The sequence below is a fragment of the Chinchilla lanigera genome, unplaced genomic scaffold (assembly GCF_000276665.1).
Source record: "Chinchilla lanigera isolate Chin_1 unplaced genomic scaffold, ChiLan1.0 scaffold00026, whole genome shotgun sequence".
In the NCBI taxonomy this organism is placed as follows: domain Eukaryota; kingdom Metazoa; phylum Chordata; class Mammalia; order Rodentia; family Chinchillidae; genus Chinchilla; species Chinchilla lanigera.
This window is the reverse complement of record NW_004955427.1, coordinates 18,935,990-18,956,985: the sequence shown is the minus strand read 5'-3', so window position 1 is coordinate 18,956,985 and position 20,996 is coordinate 18,935,990. Positions and strand designations below refer to the sequence as shown.

The 20,996-nt window shown below is 42.6% G+C and overlaps 1 protein-coding gene across 2 annotated transcripts in view; it reads right to left on the bottom strand.

Annotated features, from left to right (window-relative positions):
- The window catches only part of Upk1b (uroplakin 1B), a 30,621-nt gene that overhangs the window by 2,760 nt on the left and 6,865 nt on the right, over positions 1–20,996 (bottom strand). The window contains exons 2-7 of one of the 2 annotated variants that reach the window (XM_005386428.2): positions 17,494–17,577; positions 16,243–16,443; positions 13,670–13,744; positions 12,797–12,919; positions 5,695–5,874; positions 470–553 (exon numbers count right to left, since the gene is read on the bottom strand). In XM_005386428.2, coding sequence (XP_005386485.1) covers positions 470–553; positions 5,695–5,874; positions 12,797–12,919; positions 13,670–13,744; positions 16,243–16,443; positions 17,494–17,562 — 732 coding nt within the window. In that variant the 5' untranslated portion in view covers positions 17,563–17,577. Of the gene's footprint in view, positions 1–469; positions 554–5,694; positions 5,875–12,796; positions 12,920–13,669; positions 13,745–16,242; positions 16,444–17,493; positions 17,582–20,996 lie in introns of both variants that reach the window. The other variant, XM_005386427.2, reaches the window with a different exon arrangement.

The window sequence follows — 20,996 nt, the reverse complement described above, 5'->3', positions numbered from 1 at the left end:
CCCTGGTCTCTTGTTTTATGTGCATTAGCTAAAGGGGGCCGTTCGAGCAGGTGAAACTGGCAGAGGCTATTGTTTTGGAGGAGCAGGGTGAATTTGTGTTGGCCAGGAGCCATCGAGGGAGGTCTTTGAGATGTAGTGCCATGAATTGATGAGATCTGGAGATCTGGAGCATCAGGCTAGGATTCACTAAGAAGTTCAGGCAAGGGAAAGAGGCTGTCCAGCCCCCTAACGCTGAGCGTGCCCCAGGCAGCCTGAAGAAAGATCAGGTACTGAATATCTTTTTCCTGATAGGGAATTAACCTTCCCAGGCCTCAAGAAAACCCACTGTTGTTGTCAGGTCCCAGAAGCTTCCTGAGTAGCATTCAGCTGCAAGACTTTTGTGTCTAGATCTTCTAGTGTGATCGCGATGAGCATGGTAATCTTAGACTTCACCCCTTTCAGAAATAAAGTACGTTCAGGGAATACTCACAGTCCAGCAGAGAATGGCAAATCCAAACCAGGCAACACCCCAAGCGTGGCGGTTCATCGGTCCAGAGATCAGTTCATAGCAGCCCTGGGGGAGGGGATGATCCATGATGGTGGCAGAGGAACCAGAAAAAAAGATGTAAGAGATGGGTGGGAGAACAGATTCCTACTGCAGTCAGTAACCTCCAGGCTCCAGTTTCACAGCTAGTCTGTTTTCACATCCCCGTGAGGAGGCCGCTGCTAGGGCGACATAAATAATACTGCTGAATAATTATTCCATGTCCCATTTATCTTTGTACTTATCACTCAGGTTCACTGACAAAAGTGTTAATATTTTAGCATAACATTTTTCATATTAAACATGTGGACAATGGGATTTTTAAAAAAATCGAATTTTTTCCTTCCTAAAAGTTTTATTGGGGATTTGAGGGCAGAATTATATTTAAATTTTGTTTCAAGTAAAAATACTTCTAGTGCATGAATACCAGAGGTCTTCTGTTGCCATTTAAAGATAATTATTAACAGAAGCCCTGTGTCATGCTTCCTAAATTCTCATTTCACGTGATATTTCAACATACCCTCATTGGGTTCTCGTGAGAATTTGAAAAGCCATGGTGTGTGTGTGTATGCAAAAGAGTTATTAGATTTTATTTACTCATGCATGCATGCCATAACCCAGTAAGTATTTATAGGCAGCATACTCTGACTCAGTCACCATGCAGAGTCCTAGAGTGATGCATGTAAGGCTGGAGCTGCCATCCAGGTGATCTCCACTGGACCCCTGGAATCACAGGGAATATTTAGGGAATGCAATATCCAGACCTGATTCCATGAATCATGAGATACAGAGGCAAATGGTCTAGATTTGCTGGCAAATGCAAGCAAATGCCTGCAAACGTCCTGGGGTGACCATGAGGTTTAAGTTCTACCCAGTGGCCACTGGAGGTTCTCTCCTTTATGACTCTGCTGTTTTTGCTGTTCTTTGATCTGTCCCTCTTTTCCTTTTGCATTACATTTCCATTTGCCTAGATACCCAAATCTAACAACCTCAGAATCATCCTTACGCGTTTATCCCTCCTCCAGCATCCGACACTTAACCAAATCCTTTTGGTCTACTTTAAAAATACATCCCCAATCCAAACCCTTTTTGTCGTTCCCCAGTACCACCTTGGCCCACGAGGGCCTCCCTGCAGAATGACTGCAATGACCTCTGGGTCGCCCAGAAGCCTGACTCCGCTTTAGATCCACCCTTGTCTCCCGACCATACTTTGTCCGCTCTGGTCTCTCCAGACTGATCTCTTCTGATGCTCCTCCAAAGAGCCAAGAACGTGCCCTCTGCCCATGGCTGCTTCCTTTGTTTAGACCTGTGCCCCCTAACTCCTAGTGTCTCGTTTCCTTACTTAGTTCAGAACTTTGTAAATATCATCTCAGTGAAGCCTTTCCTGACAACTGCAGAGACAATATCCTTTCCTTATCCTAATCTGCATGTTTTACCCCGTTTTATTTCTACTCACGGCATCCACTGTTACCTGGAATTATCATGCAAATTTTGGTAACATGTTTATTACCTGTCTACCGTACTAGCAACTTCCACTAGGGCAGGGATTTCATCTTGTTCACTTTGAACCTACAGAACCTAGAGTAATATCCTGGCACAAGTAAATACCTAATAAACATTTACATAGAAAGTGGGATGTGATATTAGGTAATGATTAGAACAGAATTGTCTGTAACACAATTGATGGTTCACAAACCATTTCTATTGTCCTGAAAATCATGGGAAATGATCATTCCCTTAGTTATATATATATACCCACTTATGCCTGATGACAGGCATTGGGCTAGATGTTTGGCTCTGACAAGACAGAAATGGGTCTTGCCTTCATGGACGTCACGGACGAAAACCTGTTTTTCATCCCTTCTTATTAGTGAATTTTCATGAAGCTAATCATTTTAATAATGCTTTACTTCCTTAGGCCCATTATAATATTTTTGAGCTGTAGTGATCAGGCTATGCACACAGCATTTCTGAGGTAAATGAACCACGAGATAATATCTAATATCAGACATCTAATGTATAACATATAATATATAACTTATAGCACATATGATATATACATATAATACATTAACAGCTTGTATAATGTATAACATATATAATATAATATATATAATATATATATCAGGATATGTGTGTGTGTGTATATATATATATATATATATATCCTGCTAAGTAAAATTCTGGTTGATTTCTACCATTACCACACTTATGATGCCTTTACTGATTTTGTTAGTCTTCACGGCTATAGCAGCACATTTGTGATCTTGAAAAGCTGATCAATAGATGTGAAAAAGCCACTGGCTTCTTTACTCATCCACCCATCTAATATTTATTGAGTCTTTGCTTTGTGCTAGGCATTATGCTAAGTACTGAAGACATAGAATTGAGTAATACATGGTCCTCGAGGTGACTCAGAGAAAAATAAACTTGTGGACAGATACAGTTCAGAGTGATGAATACGGTAACAGGAGTAGCAGGAATTGTAGCGGCATATTTTACTTTGTGGAAAAGGATTGCCGGGCAGAATCAGCTGGACCTGTAAACCAGAGAACGGGGGAACTGGGTTAGGGAGAATGAGAAAGGATGGGAGACGAAGATGAGGATGAAGGAGGGGGAATGAGGATGCGGGGCGGAGGGATCGGGCACAGAGCGGGCATTCCGGAGCGCGCACGTCGGTGGAGGAGCAAGCTGAGTTACAGTGTCCTGGGAGCGGAGCTGGTAGGTGGAGCAGAGGGAGATGGGAAAGACAGAGGAGGCGAAGGCCAAAAGGGAAGGCATCAGGAGGCCCGCAAAGAGCGTGCAGAGCCCGTGACAGTGCGAGGAGCAAGAGGATTGGAATCTTTCCTTCAGATTTTTGCTCTTTGAACCGGAGAAAGTAGTTTTAGGTTTGTTCTCATAAGTAGAATGTTACGTGTGCTGGGAAAAATAGTGTTTTTGTGAAATAAACTGCCTGAAGGTGAGTGCCATTTTTGTCTCTTTCTTTTCTTTTCTTTTCTTTCTTTCTTTCTTTCTTTCTTTCTTTCTTTCTTTTTTTTTTTTTTTGAGACAGGGTCTTACTGTGTAGTGCAGACTGGCTTTGAACTCACTTATGTAGCCCGGGTTGGTCTCAAACTCACAGCGCTCCTCCTGCCTCAGCCTCCCAAGTGCTGGGATTACAGGTGTGTGCCACCACACCTGGCTTCTTTCTTTTTATATTAGTACGTGTTTATGGTATGTGATGTTTACACTCCTTGTGTGGAGTTGGTACATGTACCTAACACATTTTAATTCTCTTTTCCAGCCCTGTTGCCTCCCCTCCCACCTCACTTCATCTCTTGAGCTCCTTCCCATTTGAGAAAGCTCAAGCCCCCACCCCCTATTATTTTTTATTTTGTTCTTTATTTATATTTTGGGCTTCTCATATAAGACAAACCAAGCAGTATTTAAGCCTTTGCGTCTGATTCATTTCACTTAACATTATGACCTCAAGGTGCATCCATTTTCCTACAAATGACTCAAATTTAACCTTCTTTCTGGCAGAGTAGTACTCCATTGTGTGTACATACCACATTTTCTTTATTCATTCATCTCTTGATGGGCATGCAGGCTACCTGTTGTCTCTTTCAAAGTGGTGACATGGTTTGCACACAATTATAGTCCAGTAAGACTTGTTTGCACACCCCAGTTCTGATGTTGAAATATTGAGAGCACTGTATCAGTCACAGGAGCGATAGGTATAGTTCATACTGTGATTCTAAGCAACAAATTTATTTTTACAACAGTCTGAACATAACTGATGGAAACAATGTCAGCACAGCGTTGTGGAGCTAAATGAGAGTTGCTCTGAACGCTGGGCACCATCCTTGTATCACTCCATGTCTCTTTCTGGATTAATGTGTGAGTCCTGGTCCAGGACCCTGCCAGGCATAGCAAGGCCATCTGCAGTGCAGTGTCTTTCACTCCAAGCATGCAGTTTATGTCACTCGCTCCAATTAGTCAATTTGGTGGCATACAGTAGGGCCTCCTTAGAGGGGTCACTCCAGGCAGGACTTGCTAGCACAGTGTGCAGTGTCAGCAGAGGGTGATGGCAGTGTGGTGAGCTCTCAGTGGGGACTTTGGGGACTCTTACTGCGTCTTTATTAGCTTGGAGTCTGCTTTGGAGCCAGACTGCTTGGGTTTAAGTCCTGACTACAATTTACCAGTTATGCATCCTTGGACAAGGTATCGACCACCATCTCCTCTCTTGGTTCCTCGTCTGTAAAATAGGAATCGTACAGGCTCCAACTTTTGAGAATGAAAGGCGTTAGTATGTATATGGCCTTTGGAACAGTGTCTGGCGTTTGGTAAGAACTTAATAAATATTTCAGGATTATTGTCACATTGTATTCATCAGCCTGGAAACACTTGTTCAAAATCCACCTGTATGTAAAACGTCTTTTTAAAGTTGTTTGTTCATTTACTCATTTACTTGTTCATGTCATGTTTTTTTTTGTCCTTTCTTTTAAAGAATAATTTTATTTTATTTATTTTTTAGTTTCTTTTGTATTAGTGTGTGTTTGTGACATATAATAATTACACACATGTTGGGAAACTGGTACATGTATGCACTGCATTTTAATTAGTTTTACTTCCTCTTCCCCTCCCTGTCCTCTGTCTCTCCTCATTCCCAGATTCCAATGGACATTGCGCACTTTACAAACCATCTTTGACCCACAGCACACCAACCTCATATTTTATTAAGACTCTTTTATACTCTTAATAAGATAACGAATGTTGGTGTACAATTACTACCTTTACCCTCAGCAATTGCCCTTTCTTTGGAACTGGCAAATCACTCTTTTTTATACCATATCTCCCAATTTACAGTTTGCAAAGATAAAGCTAATATTTATTTAATGTAAATATGCTTTGGAGTGTCAATTCTAGGCATTATACTAAGTGTTTTAATTTACACAGAGTTGTACTTTGCTATATTATGTTCTGTTGTTTTATTAAAATGGAAATTTACCCATATCAGCTATAGGTTAGCATTCACAATTTACTAACAGGGAAGAAAAGAATTAATACAAGATTTAGGAAAAAAGATGCAGAACTCCTTCCTGAAAGATTATTACTTACAGTTGACTGTTATTTTCCTCATAAAGTGTAGAAGAACCCTCTAGCAGGTCTTGGGAGTGGAGAGAACTCACCTGATTGTGGTAATAACCAGGCACTCCTAGCTTGCAAGCCTCCAGGTTTAGTGGTTCTTTAAGGTTGTTCATAACACAGCACTGCCGAGGCCAGGGATAGTCCGCATCATTATTCTCAGTCCGGAAGGCAGACGTGTATTTCTGCCAGTCTGACGGACCATTTACACCACAGCAATTGTCCTGTCAGTGGATGAGAGATACAAAATTCTCTTTCATGGTCCTTTCCAAAGCCATTGTTGTAACAACTCAGATTTTATAAAGAAAAGATATTCAGAGTGTACCAAATCTGTTGTTTAAAAAATCCCCCAAACTAGAGCTGGAGATATTAATAACTTATATTTTAAAGTTTGTAAAATATTTTTAATTTATTGCTTTATTAGCCATTAATGAATTCTGTAGCTTTTGACATGTTACTTAAATTAACTAAGCCTCATTTTCCTTAACTGTAAAGTGGGAAATAGTTCCCACTTCACAGGGTTTTTGTGAAGATTGAGTGAAATAATATACTTAATGTATTGGGTCCTATACTAGTCAGCTTTCCCATCCCTGGAACAAAATACTTGACACTAGCAATTTAAAAGAGGAGAGGTTATTTTGACTCTTGGTTTTCAGAGGGTGCAGTCCATGGGTGGTTGGCTCCAAGGCAAAAGGGTGTGGCACCCCATAATGGCCAGGAAGCAGAGAGAGGAGGAAGGGGGTGGATGGAATAAGAATACCTCCTTCTGGGTTTTGCCATAGTGACCTACTACACCCAGCACTGTAAGGGACAATGACTCTTAGCATATCATTTTAAGATAGAATAATTCTAGTCTTAATGCAAGCCTCAAAATGTGTCTTGAGAAACATCCTGGAGGGGTTGTAGAGAGTTAACTTTGCAGTCCTGCCTCAGCTCTGGAATGCTTCTCCAAAGACAAAGACCACCAGGACCCAGATAACCACCTATGACCCTGCCTGAGTTGTTTCATACCTTCCCTGGCCCTAGATAAACATTGTAACCATAAAGGAAATGCATGGTTATCTAAAGGGGGACATATAGAACAGAGTACAGAAAGTATATATCGTTGTGGTTGGTCTCATGACCGAAGCCTGACCCGGTTACATGGCACAAGGAAAACAACATGGGGCCAGGGCTACAACATTCCTTTCTGTTACCATGGAAACCAAAAATGTATATAACCTGGGAACAAAGACAGGTCCACGCCCACTTTCCTGACTTGCAAGTCGGGATGAGAGGTGACCAGTCTAAATTAAAACTTTGTCTGTTCTCTTTTTTCTCTTGCGGAATACAGCCCGAATTTTTGCCGTAACAGCACATTCAGGTATGGAGTCACCCATGGATTAATAAGGGGAGCACCCTTGTGATCCAACTGTCTTGCAAAAGCATCTGAACACATCTCTGAACACATAAGACTTTGGGGGGCTATTTAAGATCTAAACTATAACAGGTACAATGCCTGGTTCATAGTAAGCCCTTAATAGATGTTAGTTATTATTAGTACTAACTTTCATTTGCAGTACTGAGGATTGAGCCCACCCTTTTTTATTTTGCTAAATCACTAAGTTACCCAGGCTAGGCTCAAACTTGCAAGCTGTCTGCATCAGCCTCTTATAGTGCTGGGATTACAAGCTTGCCTTGCCATGCCCAGTTTAGTACTAATGTCTTGATAAAATAATATGAGAGGTTTACTTATTGTAATATTACATATGAGCAAATTTCAAAGCAGAACATTAAACATTTTAGTGGTGACAAACTTATGAGTATTTCTTGTTTTACTTTTCTGTGTTTTAAACATTTTTCTAGAGTAATAGTGTGTTGTTTTTATACTGTAAGAAAACAAACTGTAAGAATGTAAAAAACATGATGGCACTTAGTTGTGCCTCTACATGGAAAAGGAAAATCAGCTGTCACATAACCAAGATCCTTACACTCTAGGTAGAATGGAAGATAGAAGATACAACAATTCATTCTTCTTGCAAATTCTGCTCAAGTGTTTCAAGGGAGAAAGTTAAAACTACGGGGATTTCTCAACTTTTAGAAAAAAAAAAAATGTATCCAAGCAAATTTAATGATAAAAAAAATCTTTAAACGATGCCCACTTTTGCCATTGGATAGTAGAAAATGTCTAACCAAGAAAATAAATCTTCTCTTCTCCTTCTCCTTTTTCCTCTCTGTCTGTCTGTCTGTCTGTCTCTCATGAACCCCGGGCCTCAGCTATGCCAAGCAAATATTTTTCCATTGAGGTATATCACCAACCCTCATTCTAGATTTTGACTGGTGCCCTCTGGGAGAAAATGCTTATGTTTGAGCCAGGCTTATTTCAAAGTAGTATTTAAATTGGTTCAGAAAACAGTAAAAGGTCCAGAATTGAGCAACCCAACATTCAGAGTTTGGAAAAGGGTATAAAGCCCAGCAAAGGAAGAAGGGGTGGATGGTGTGACAGTGCTAGTTGGATATCAAATAAGATAAGGACAGAAACTTGGCTATTGTGCTTGGCAGGGTGAGGTAATGTGCTAAGGATCGTTTTAGTAGAGTGCTGGGATAAGAAGCGAATTGCAGTTGGATGGAAGCAGATGAATGGTATGAACATCAAAATAGCAAGTGTAGATGTCTCTTTTGAGATTTTCCATGAAATAGAATAGTAGAACAGAATAGTGGGTAAGTGCTGGGAAGAGGTTTTTTTTTGTCTTTTTGAGACATGGTCTTGCTATGCAGTTCAGGCTGGTCTTGAGCTCACTATGTAGCCCAGGCTGGCCTTGAACTCATGGCGATCCTCCTGCCTCAGCCTCCAGACTGCTGGGATTACAGGTATGTGCCACCACACCCAGCAGAAAGAGTTTTTTGAAAAGGTGTGGGATTTAAACTGTTGTTGCTTGCTGATGTGAGGGAGGAAAGAGTGAGGTAGATCAGAGTAGGCAGGCTTGTTGGAGCAAAGGAGTTAGAGGATACAGAGTAGAAGCCACGGATTTGTAAAAAGGACAGTATATTTGTCATAACAAGAGAGAAGGCAAAGTACAAGGGTGTAGATAAATCTAGATGGGCAGATTTAGTAGTAGAGAGATTAGAAAGTTCTTGTCTGATTACCACTACTTTCTCAGTATATATGAGTTGAAATCATTATCTGAGACAGAGAGAGGAAGGATTTTGAAGATGTGAGAGAGGGGAAGATATATGAAATAGAGGCACGTGAATTTTCTGGAAATATGTCCTAGGAGATATAGAGTGCTCATTTAAAATGTATGGTTATACATTTAGATTTTTTTTTTTTGGTTTTTCTCCGGTACCAGGAACTGAACTCATGATGTTGCACTTGCCAGGCAGGCGCTTTGCCGCTGAGCTAAATCCCCAGCCCCTACATTTAGAGTTAAATTAGCACGGCTGTATGACTTTGCCCAGCAGTGGTTAGCTCTTAGGTTGCATGCTTGTGAAGAGTGGGTCAAAAGTTGTTAGTGAAGACTGATGAACAGAGACAGATGGTGGAGTAAAGGAAGTCAGTAAAGAAATGATGATGAGAAAGAAAGGAAATGAATAGAGTGATAGAAAGTGAAAAAGTGGAGGTTCTAATGGTGTGACGTTAGATTTGTTAACTTCTTTGGGTTAAGAAGTGCCTAGTAGATTAGTAAAGTATACTGGTTGTGCTGGGTGAATTTTGGAGGTGTGGCCTTGGGTATTATATCTGGTCCCTCACTCCTCCCTCTCTGGCACTGGTCTCTTGCTCTGTCCTGCCTGCTATGAACTAAGTATCTTTGCTTCATCACATCCTTCTACTATGGTATTTCTGCTGCGAGGCCTCCTGAACATATACCAAATCTCCTGAAACCATGAATTAAATTATTTGCAGTTTTTTTTCTGGTACCAGGAATCAAACTCATGACCTCACGCTTGCCAGGCAGGTGCTGTGCCACTGAGCTAAATCCCCAGTCCACCATGAATTAAATTAAACCTCTTCTCCTATGAGTTTTGGGTGTTAGGTATTGTGTTTCATTGATGGAAAAGCAAGCCAATACAGAAAATTGACACTCAGATTAAAGTCAGTGTTGTGATTGTACATGGCTCTGTGGTTTAGAAACTTTCAAAATTGGTTTGTGGGAGGAATTTGGAAAGGTTTTTAGTTGTGGGCAAAAGAAGCCCTAGAATGTTATAAAAAGAACCTAATAAATAATTCTAGTTGTAGCTCAGAAGACCAAAATAGGAGTGTGGACAGTAAAAGCCAGGCTCAGGAGATTTCAGTTGGGAAAAATCACTCTATTAGCATTTGGACCAGAGGCCATGCATGTTACAGTCTGGCAGAAAATTTGCCTGTTTTGCCCATGTCTTGAGACACTGTAGGAGTCTGAGATTAAGGGCAGTGAATTAATTAATCTTGTAGAGGAAATTTCAAGACAGCCCAATATTTGTGGAGTGGTGTGGTACTCCTGGCTGCTATTAGCCTGATTTATAGTGAGAATTTGAGACCAAAAGTAGAGCATAACATTTTTAAAAACTTAATTTTTAGCCCAGAAAGAATCATGTGTAAAGTTGGGGCCAAAGAAGGTGTACCTGCTAAAGAGATTAGCATCATTAAAAAGAAACCAAGTACTTTGTACAGGGACAAGAGGAAAGATGCCTTGAAGGCATCTCTGGATTCAGCAAAGGACTCACCATTTCAGACTCAAAGGTGCAAAAGTATTAACATTTCATTTGAGAAGAGAATCCATGGAACCACTGCTAGAGGAGAATCTCTTAGGGAATTGGTACCCTGGAATTCATTTCATTGTGTTCAACCATCTAGGTACTCAGAGGCCACTGTAGCTGTGATCTACAGGGGCCGAGTTACTACTTCTGCTGACAATAGATGCTAGCATTATCACTGTGATGATGGGCTGGCATGAAAATGCAAAAGTTTTGGGGTCAGAAAGTCTCCATTCAGATTTTAGGAGCCCCTGAGAGAGGAGTGTGTGAAACTATAGAAATGAAGCCAAAGGTGAAGTGCAGACCCCAGGAAACTGGAGATGCCAGGAACATGAACCACCTACCAAGGAAAGCTTCAGTCTGATAGCAGAACTAGTCTTACAGAGAATCTATATGGAATGCAACCAGCAAGGCCATCAGAAATTACATCTCACCCTTCTGTCTCCTAGATGTTGGACATTTGGAGCTATAGGAGTTAATGTCTTCCCTGTGATGATGAGCTGGCATGCAAAATGCAAGAGTTTTGGGGTCAGAAAGTCTCCATTAATATTTTAAAGGAAAGGCTTGGGAGGCCCAAAAGGAGCCCCTGAGAGGGAGCTTAGGTCTGAGCTTAGGTCTTGTTTCAGACTAATTTCTTTCTGTCTCCCATTCCTCCCTTTTAGAATGGTAATGTTTACCCTAAGCCATTATACCTTGGGATTATGTAACCTGACTTTGATTTTCATATTGGTTCATAGCTAAGAGTTTGCTTGGAGTCTCAGAAGAGACTTGGACTGGGACTTTTAAAAAATGCTGGAACTGTTGACTTTTTTTTTTTTATTTTAAGAAATAAAAGAAGGAAAATTTATTAACAAACAGACATACATTTACAAAATAGCATAAGAACAATACAAACAAAACAGAGTTACAGACAAAGTTGTAGGAAATTAACAATTGTTGTTGTATTACTTATTGATATCTTCAAAGTGGTTTCTCAAGAAAACAGATTGGAACTGTTGACTTTGAGGAAGGGATTGTTGCATTTCCAGTTGTATGTAGGATGTTGTGATAGGTGGAATTATGAACTTGCTGTTATCTTTATTTGGTGAGTAAGCTTGGTTAAAGGTGATGCATTTGGGTGTGAAGTTGACAAGGGCTTTACTGTGACCTTTAATCTTGGCTTATCAACTTCATTAGATTATGAAATGCCTAATAGATAAAGAAAGCATGTTTCTGGGTATCCTTGGGTAGTTCATCAGGCATGAACTTTAGTGCCTCATCTGTTCCTCTGTTCTCTGTTTTATGTTGGCTGCCATGAACTCAGCATTGCCACATTTTTAAGCTATGGTGCTTCTGCTTCGGAGGCAGCTGACCGTGTACTGAAACTCCTCAAACTGTGAGCTAAATTAAAACTTTCTTCCTTTCAGTTTTGGGTGTCAGATAATTTGTCCCAGCATTGGGAAAGCTAATACCAAGTAAAAAACATTGGAGTGGTGATATAAGAGGATATGAAAGACATTACAGAAGGTAGTGGTCAGAGAGTGGGGTTTTCTTAGGTGGTACAGTTGGTGGGGACTTAGCATGTATGGCTGTGGAAGACAGTGGCTGAGATGAGGCAGAGACTATATTTGGAAAGGAGTATGACAAGGAACTGAGAGACTAGATGTTGTCTAAGTCATCTCTGTGGATGCTGAAGCCTCATCCTAGGTGGAATGATGGGCATGTCAGAGTGGACAGTCAGTGTCACTAAGAGATAGCCAACATTCTAGCAAAGCCGAAGGTAGAGTCCAGGCTATAAGAGGGGTTTGCTAATGACAGACTGAGAAATTGGTGTGGAGTCAGAGAAAGGGAGTAGGGTCCAGTGAGGAGTTGGGTTGTATCAGGGATTACTAGAGGATACCAATTTATACATACAGGGACACATGCGGGTAAAGTTCAGGAAGACTTAGATGTCTGGTGGCATTTGAGGTAAACTTGGATATATGGCATGATTGCCAGTTAGAAAAAGTTGGGTGATTAAATCAAGTCATATCCCCTGGGCCTTAGTGGAACCAGCTCACAAGAGATGTGAAAAGTTCCAAAAAAGGTACGATAGGCAGTGATTGCTATTTGAGTTCACTGTGGGGGCAGAGAAACCCTTTTCATTTAATATGAATATGACTTGAGTTCTAAGAGGCTGAATGCATGATTGATCTCAATTTCTTGACAATGCCAGTATTGCTATAAAGGTAAGCCAACTGACATCATCGTTTGAAATAAAGATTGAAGAGTCTCACTGAATCATGCCTTTAATATCCCCCCAGTATCCCTCAGTAAATAACAGGCACATATGACCTTGCCTGTAATGAGTCTCTGAAGGAAATCCCCTTGGAGGCGTTGATTTTGCTCCCAGCCACACCCCCTGGTTGCCCATTTCCATGTGACCTGGCCTCTCCCTAGGACCCAAAGCCTTACCTGTAGCATAAGCCTATTCCAGGTTTTGGTGACGCCATTGTTTTTCCATTGGTCATCATTGGTTGGAGGGCTGTTGTTCTGGTACCTCACCAGCATCTGCTTCAGGAAGAGGTTGGGTGTGAACTACATGGGGGACAGGTGACACAGGAGGGAGAGTTAGCGGGTTAACACCCCAGAAAGAGAAAATATTTTTTCTCACTGTATTGCTGAGGACACCGAACACGCTCTCAGAACAAAACGATACTCAGAGGCACCAAGTATTGTACAGCTGGTTGAGGCTGCTTTTTGGGTTGGCTGAAAATCCGCATGTTGGGAAGTGACCCCAGCCTTCAGAGAAATCACTTCAAGGTAAAGATATTCTGGGGTGGCCTAGGCTGGGGCAGTGACAGCGAACCTTTTAGAGCTTTCAGTGATACAAACAGCCTGCTGTGGCACGCGTTGCATAGGTTTGCCACCACTGGGCGAGGGCAATAGCAAAAAGAAGAAAAAAAGATACCCAGCTGACAGTGAATCCTAGATGAGGACAAATGTGGACCATCCCACTGGAGGGCCAAGTGGCCACGCAGAGCGGTGATGGGAGGACGGGTCACCAGCGTAGCCTTGGAAATTAGGCTGCCGGCCTGCAGAGTTCTCGCTCTTTGAGTTGCCAGCTGTGTATCTTTGGGCAGGTTATTTCAAATTTCCACATCTCATTTTTCTCATTTGTAAAATGACAAGTGATAGGAGTATGAACTAGAATTATATATGTATTATTAATGTGCACATTAGCATGCATGGCACACAGTATGGGATTAATACACATCAACTCTGACCTTCTTAGGAGAATGGCGAGGCCTGTTATTTTTGCTTTGTGCGTTTTGAGAGCATACTCACAAAGTCTCGTTGTGTTGCTGCTGTGATACAAGATGCCACTTCAAAGCCGTACACTATAAACATCAGGATGAAATACTGGGGAAGAAACAAATGAGAAAAGAGCCTTACACTTACCCCCAGAGGAAGATTTCCCCACATAACTGCTATAATTTTTCAGCACATTTATCTAAATACAACCTCCCAGCCATTTGTGTAATTACTCCGCACACGACCTTTGATCAGCTGCTTGGAATGAAGCTCAGTGCTAGGAGCTGGGAATAAGGATTGGTGTAGTTAACTTAGTTCTCCGCCTTTCTTCAGAGAACGAATGGCCAGTAGGCTCTTTCATGTGGTATCCTGAATTTCTACTTTAGTTATGGAAACTGTTAAAATTCTAACTGGAAACGAGAATGAACGTGTGTGTGTGTATGTGTGTGTGCGTGCCGTGTACCTGTGTGTATACACATGTGTGCATGTGCTGGGGCATGCCAGAGCGTCTTAGAATACCACCCAAATGCAGAGTCTTATAAATCCCCTCTAACTGGGAGATATTTTTGTTACCATTTGCTGAATATTTAGAATCACAGAAGAGCCTGTTTGACACCCAGTGTCCTGCGCCGAGCCAAGTCACATCTGAGCCGAGCCTGCAGCCTCCAGCCTGAAGTGACCCATGGCCTCCTCCTCTCACACACCCGCTCCAGTGACAGGGTGCAGGAGGGCGAGACAGAGTTCACGGTGTGCAGGGGTGGTGGAGACATCATGCGCGCGCGCGCGCGCGCGCGCGTGTGTGTGTGTGTGTGTGTGTGTGTGTGTGTGTGTGCAGCGCCTCCACACCACACTTGCCCGTTTCTAGCTGGAAAAAATCTGAGCAGCAAGTGGCCTCCCATTCTGGGTGGTGACTGCTGGCAAGAGCTCTGTCTGCCTTCCTCAGCTTCGCACATGTGCTTCTTGTCCTCGTGTCCTTCTTGGGAAGGGGCCCTGTGGTCAGAATCACTGAGGGAGAACAGGAAATGCTGTCTTCCCTCTTTAGCCATGTGAAGCTCTCCGAGCAGGACCCTCTCTTCTGCCTTCACTACCTGGCCGGAACAAGCTCTGGCTGTACGCTCAGGAGACCTTCAGAGACCCCATAACAGTTTTTCCTACACTGGCTGCTTTCTTGCTCGTCAAGAATTTTGATGGCTACGCTTACAGAGCCTCAGAATTCTTAGTGGTGCGCCCGAAGCCAGCGAGGCACAGGGTGCAGATGTTTTTCCTTCAGCTGCCAGGAGAGGGCGTTGATACCTCCACTCCCGCAGCTCAATTCTCTGGGCTGTGTCAGGCCCACACACGGCTGGCCGAAGGCAATGCTGGGATGCAGAAAAGGCTATCTGTAAGGACGTCTGCCTCTCACCTCCCTGTTTCACTGCACGCCTTCCCCGCCCTCCAAAAGTGGGTACATTTGCCCTAGAACTAATACATAAGCAAACAGACAATGCAAATGTTCTGCATTTCCGGGTTCAAAGACAATGGTTAGATCAAAGGAAAAGTAAACCCACAAGCCCTTTAAATTACGGGACTTATTCTGTAACAGAGGTTCTCAGGCCCTACAGCATTTGGGTAGGAGAGTTATTTCAGGGGTAGAGAGGAGTGTGTGTGTGTGTGTGTGTATGTGTGTGTGTGTGTATGTGGCCCATTGCAATGTGAGAAATACTGCCCTGGGGATTGGGGCAAGAAGTAGACAGCTAGACCCAATGTAAAGGTTTCTCAGCACGTTGGCTGCACATTTGCTTCCATGTGCGTAAGCAGGGCCTCATATGGCCTTCTGTGGTGTGGGACCAGAGTTAGAGCCCCACAGGCAGGCAGGGTGTGAAGGGAAGGCACACTCACAGGGGTGCCTATCTAGTTCCCTGGGGTTCCGGTAAAGCAGAGTAAATGACATGTGGGAAGTGCAGGCCACTGTAAAAAACCCGTCAGCCTCAAGCTCAAACATCTTCCAAAGGGCTCAGGCTTTCTTTGAAAAGTCCATGCCTACTTTGTATTTTATATCCTAATACAGCAATGCCTGGTTAATATTAAAATGATACTTTTCTATTTTTGAGACAGGGTCTTACTATGTATTCCTGGCCGGCCTTGAGCTCACTATGTAGCCCAGGGTGGTTTTGAATTCATGGACATCCTCCTCCTGCTTCAGCCTCCAGAGTGCTAGGATTACAGTTGTGCACCCTATGCCTACATAAATCAATACCTTAAAGTACTTATTAGTGAGGAAAAAAAGTCCAGGAAATAAGTTCTCCCTATGTCTTTTCTTTGGCCTGTGTAATGTCAGCTGGAGGAGCACAGATCTGGAAAATTTTCAACAAAGTCATCTCTGGGTGTCTCCCCTTTGGTTTCACCATGAGAAAATCTTCTGGACTTGCAATCGTGGAGGACGTCCCTGCCCCCATGTGACAATCAATCTTACCGTAGGGAGGTTTCTTCCTTCCTTCTCCTGCATCTGGATCTTTCTGCTCGCATCTGCCTCCCCAGAAGCTAAAGCACTGTGCTCGGTGAGGAAGAAGCAACATACCGAAACTGGCTCAGGGAAGAAGCAGCCACAGAGAATTCTAAAGCCTTACCGCTAGGAGAAGTTTCCGGCTGGACTTCAAGATCCCCACAATGGCTAGGACAGACAGGCAGAAGAGGCAGATGCCCACAAACATGCCGATCCAGGCAGCCCCATAGATGTCATCATTGTTGGTGGCTTCAAGCAGGGGATAGAGACTGTGTTGGTCGGACACAAAGAAGATGCACTCCGCGGTCAGGGCGATGCCACACATCTGGAAGCAAGTCAAGAAGAGGCAGTGTCAGGCTGGTGGCCAGGAGCACAGCACTGGGAGAGGAGGCCGTGATGGGTGGGTGAGAGAGATGGTCTCTCTCCCCAGCACAGGCTTCTTGAAACTGACAAGCTCCTCATTCCCAGGAAATCAGGCAGTTATTTTCATCCTGTAACCTTCTACATTCCTTCTTCTTTGGAGGCTTTCTACATGTCTCTCTGTCTTGCTGCTTGGGGAAAGATCTAGGCAAGTTTAGACCATCCATAAATTTTGAGGAGCATGCACTACTCAGATGGTGGCTTGTTGCATGAGGTTCTCTCCCCCTCTCAATCCTACTTCTACTTTCTTGTCACCCCATTCCTGGATTCTAATATTTGAGGTGGCTCTGGCCATAGTTATTAGTGAGAGCTGGAAGCTTGGGGTAATGATCTCCCCAGTGTCCATGAATGAAATGGCCCTGAAGGGTGAGGACTTATCCAAAGCCACAAAGAGAGTCAGGCAGATCTGGGGCAAAGGCCGGCTCTCTTCATTCTCAAATAAGTGCTTTCTCTCCGCCCTCGTGCCCATTACAGCTTGGCCTCTGAGCCACTCTCACCCTGGGTCTGTGAGAACAAGAAGATGCAGACATCTGCCCCATCGACCTGAATAACAGAGTCTTCAAATCAAACCAAGGTAAATCAGAAGAAGCACTAAAATGTGTGTGTGTGTGTGTGTGTGTGTGTGTGTGTGTGCAGGAGCATGTGCGTGTATGTACCAGCCATGTGTGAATACAGACCACCGTGGACACAATTCCTTTTAGGTGTTTATGTTTTAAAGTTGGGAGGGAAATTTCTAATATTTTCAACTATGGTCTTCTGAAATATTACACAGTTCTATATGATTATTGATATAGTTAACTCATAGCGAGCATCCTTACTACCACATCTCTTAAAGTGAAGAAAACACAGGGAACTAGAAGCTGTATCGTGCTTGCCTTATAACTCTCATTTTTAATTAATCCCAAATCATGCTAAGAAGAAGAGTGAAATTTTCTGAAAAATTCTTATTACTTACACCAACAATCATATGTCCAAAAATCAGCAGGCCTTGGAAGCAGCGAACAGTGGAATCGTCTTTGGCCATCTTCAGGATTCCCCACTAGGTGAAGATGCAGTTAAGGAGATTACACTTTAATAGGAAAAATACTGCTATAATTGCCCTAATATGACTAAACCATGTCACTGTATATTACCTTTTTGTGTCCCAAAGCATCCAAATCAAGGTCGTATAATCTTTTAGTAATGAAGGAAATTTGACTACTGGGCTCAGGAATCACAGTAGCTTTATGAAGAAGAAAAAGAAAAAAAAAAAGCCTTCCAGAGTGCTCAGCACCTTTCGAGAGTCTTTAAGGCATGGTGCATACAGGATGCTTACATCTAAGATGAGAACTGAGGTGCTACAAGGTCAACAAGGACATAAAGAAAAGCGCTGAGACGCCAATGGCTACATGCGGCTGATGGTCACAAAATCCCTGGATATAGACCTTGTCCAGAGCAAACTAGCTTAAGCTTATAGAGTTAGTGGTTGCCAACCCTGGCCACAGAGAGAACAAATAAATACATTTTCTCTGTTCAGAAGACTCTGTCTTACAAAGATCAGAAACACCAGGCCTTTCTTTCCTCACTGCTCCGGGGTCTTGCTTCCTCGGCCCGCTGACACCACACCAATATGTGCACCTTTCCCCAAGCCCAGTGTTGCAGCTGTACTCTTCCAGGAAACCTGTTTCAGTGTCTCCTAAACCTGGAGCTCTCCCTCCTGCTCCGGGGGCCAGAATTCTTGACAGTAAAAGATGCTACATGGAGTCAATGGCAAGGTCAGCATTTCATCGCTGCTTCTTGGCTACTTGTGGTTGAGACTAGGTTGATTTGTGGTGAATCTGCCAAAGAGCCACAGACGTCAACAGGGAGCCAGATGTCAGCTTCCTGAAGCTCTGGTTTGCGTAGTCTTCCTGCAGTGTGGTCTAGGGGCTGGGGTCTAATGTGGAGCATTCCGGAAGCGGCATGAGAATGCCGGTGCTCAAGTCCTCGTCTTGCCCTGTCTTTACCGTGTTTCTCTGGGGTGGCTGTGGGCATGAGGAGTTATGCTGCTATAAGCACGCTTCATTTATAGGAAAATGGATGCACTGACACCATAATGTTAAGTGAAATAAATCAAACACACAAGAAAGAATACAATCAAACCCATATCACATAATTTCTCTTACATGAGAAGCCCAAAGCATATAAAAGAGTGAAATAAAGGGTGGATATAGAAATCAGGGAGAATATATGTTTTGCAAATAGGAAAGAGATCTGCGGATGAGGGGGAGAGGGTAGGGAAAACGGAAGTAAAAAGTGTTAAGATGTGTTATGCTGTACAGGTACCAACTCCCCATGATGAATGACTGACTATGTACTGCAAGCATTTACTAATGAAAAACTTCATTTTGAAACATGAAGAGTCTACTTCCTCGTTTATAAAGTGGGTAGAATGCAACCTGCCGGATGGGATTGTTGTGATCACCAAACGAGATACAGAATGCAGAAGTGGTTGGCAAACATTAAGATTGTGTACCAACGTGAAGAGTTACTAATACTAACCAAGAGGTGTTTAGGAAGGGCAGGGTATTGGGTTAAGGTTCTGCTTCATGCACCAGAAACCCTTGAGGCACAGGACAGAGGTTCTCATGGTGATTGATCTCACGACCAAGTTGTTCCTCCTGTCTACTTCCTGTCTGTCCCCTGCCCTGGGACTGCTCTGCCACAGGGGCCTGCAGGCCTTGCCTAGAGTGACCCATTTGTAGTCAGGGTTATGCAATCCTCCTCCCTTCCTATTTTCCGTAGTTGAATGAATGGGGAAAATTTTTTCTCTGGGAAAAGAGAAAGTGCTTCCCAGTTGTGCTGAGGTGTGGCCAGAGACAGGTACCAAGCTGCACGTCCCTGTGGGAGGGCCCTCTGCAGCATTCTGATCCGCATTCTTGAGCAGCTAGCTCCTGCCTTGGGACTCATCTCTCTGGCTTTGGTCTCCGCTGCAGACTTTGAGGAGATACAGAGATGACAACTGAGGTTTTCTTGTGTGCTGGGCTTGTTTCTTCTGACACAGAAATGACTCAGAGAGAACTCTATTCTGTTCTTCTTTTGCACTGTTTTTTCTTGGTATCAACCTATGAAGGCCTTGTATTTTGCTGTGAGAGGCTCTAAAACAGACAGCACTGGAAACCTATTATATTTGTTTTTCTAGGTCCAAAGTGGCACAGTGCCTGACGTATAGTAAGCCCTCGTTATTTTGCTAAGTAAAGTAAATAAATAAATGTTTATTTGAATGGATGAATAAATGACTAAATGAGTCATCCACTTAAAGTAGTGTTTTGCCTAGAGCCTATGGTAGGACAGGTCACAGAGTACAGTAAAAGAGAGAGAACATGGGCTTGGGACAGACCTAAGTTTAAATCTTAGCTCTACTACCTGGTGGTTCTGTGACTACAGGAAGTTACTAGATCTTGCTGAGTTTCATCTCTAAATGAGAATAGTAATGCCTAGCTTCAAGGGGTTCTATGAAAATTGAGCATATCTAAAATTCTAATGTTAATTTTCTAATTTTTGCCTCAGTTTCTTCCTCTTCTTCTCCTTCTGCTCCTCCTCCTCCTTTTCTTCTTTTTTTGAGACAAGGTCTTACTATGTAGTTCAGATTGGCCTTGAACTCACTATGTAGCCCAGACCGGCCTCAAACTCCTGCCTCAGCCTCCTGCTGTAGGGTTAAGATTAGGGTCAGGGTTATGCAGTCCTCCTCCCTTAGCTCCCTGAGCGCTCGAATTATGGGTGTGCATCACCACACCCGTCTTATTTTTGCCTAAGTTTCTTGAAGCAGACAGACAAGAGTTAATAAATCAGGGAATGATGAAGTCATCTAAACCAGTGGTTTATTTTTTAAAACACAGAACCATATCTTGAAAGGAAATATGATTTTGATATGTAATTCTGATATTAAAAGCAGATCAAAATGGTGCTTCTTTGGCTGAAACTGTACTGTTGGTGTCTGATGGTTTGTTGAGGGGAACAGTTAATGTTTAAAAGTTTTTTTTTTAAATATTTTGACCAATTTTGCATGTTTGACTCTGGTAATCTGAGCAACTTATGTGACGATAACAATTTGCAATGTAATATCCATTGGTGAATTCCTACAATCCTGCCTAGTGACACTATCTATGTATTGTCTCTGATGTTCTTTTAAATTATTATTTTCTTATTCCCTTTAATGATTTGATCAATCTTCTTAAATCTGATAATCTGAGCAACTTTGTTAAAGATAACAATACGTAATATAACAACCACTGTTAATCTCTATCATTTGGTTTGAAACTCTGTATCATTTTTAATGTCCTTGCTTTGTGTTGTCTATATTTTGCTATTGTTCTTTTTTTGGGGGTACTATTTTCTTTAAAATAAAAAAAAAAGAAGAAAAAAAAGCAGAGGTCAGAAGGAGAAAATTTAGCTGTCTTCCACCTTCTTAACATTTGGATTTCACAGGAAGCTTGTTCA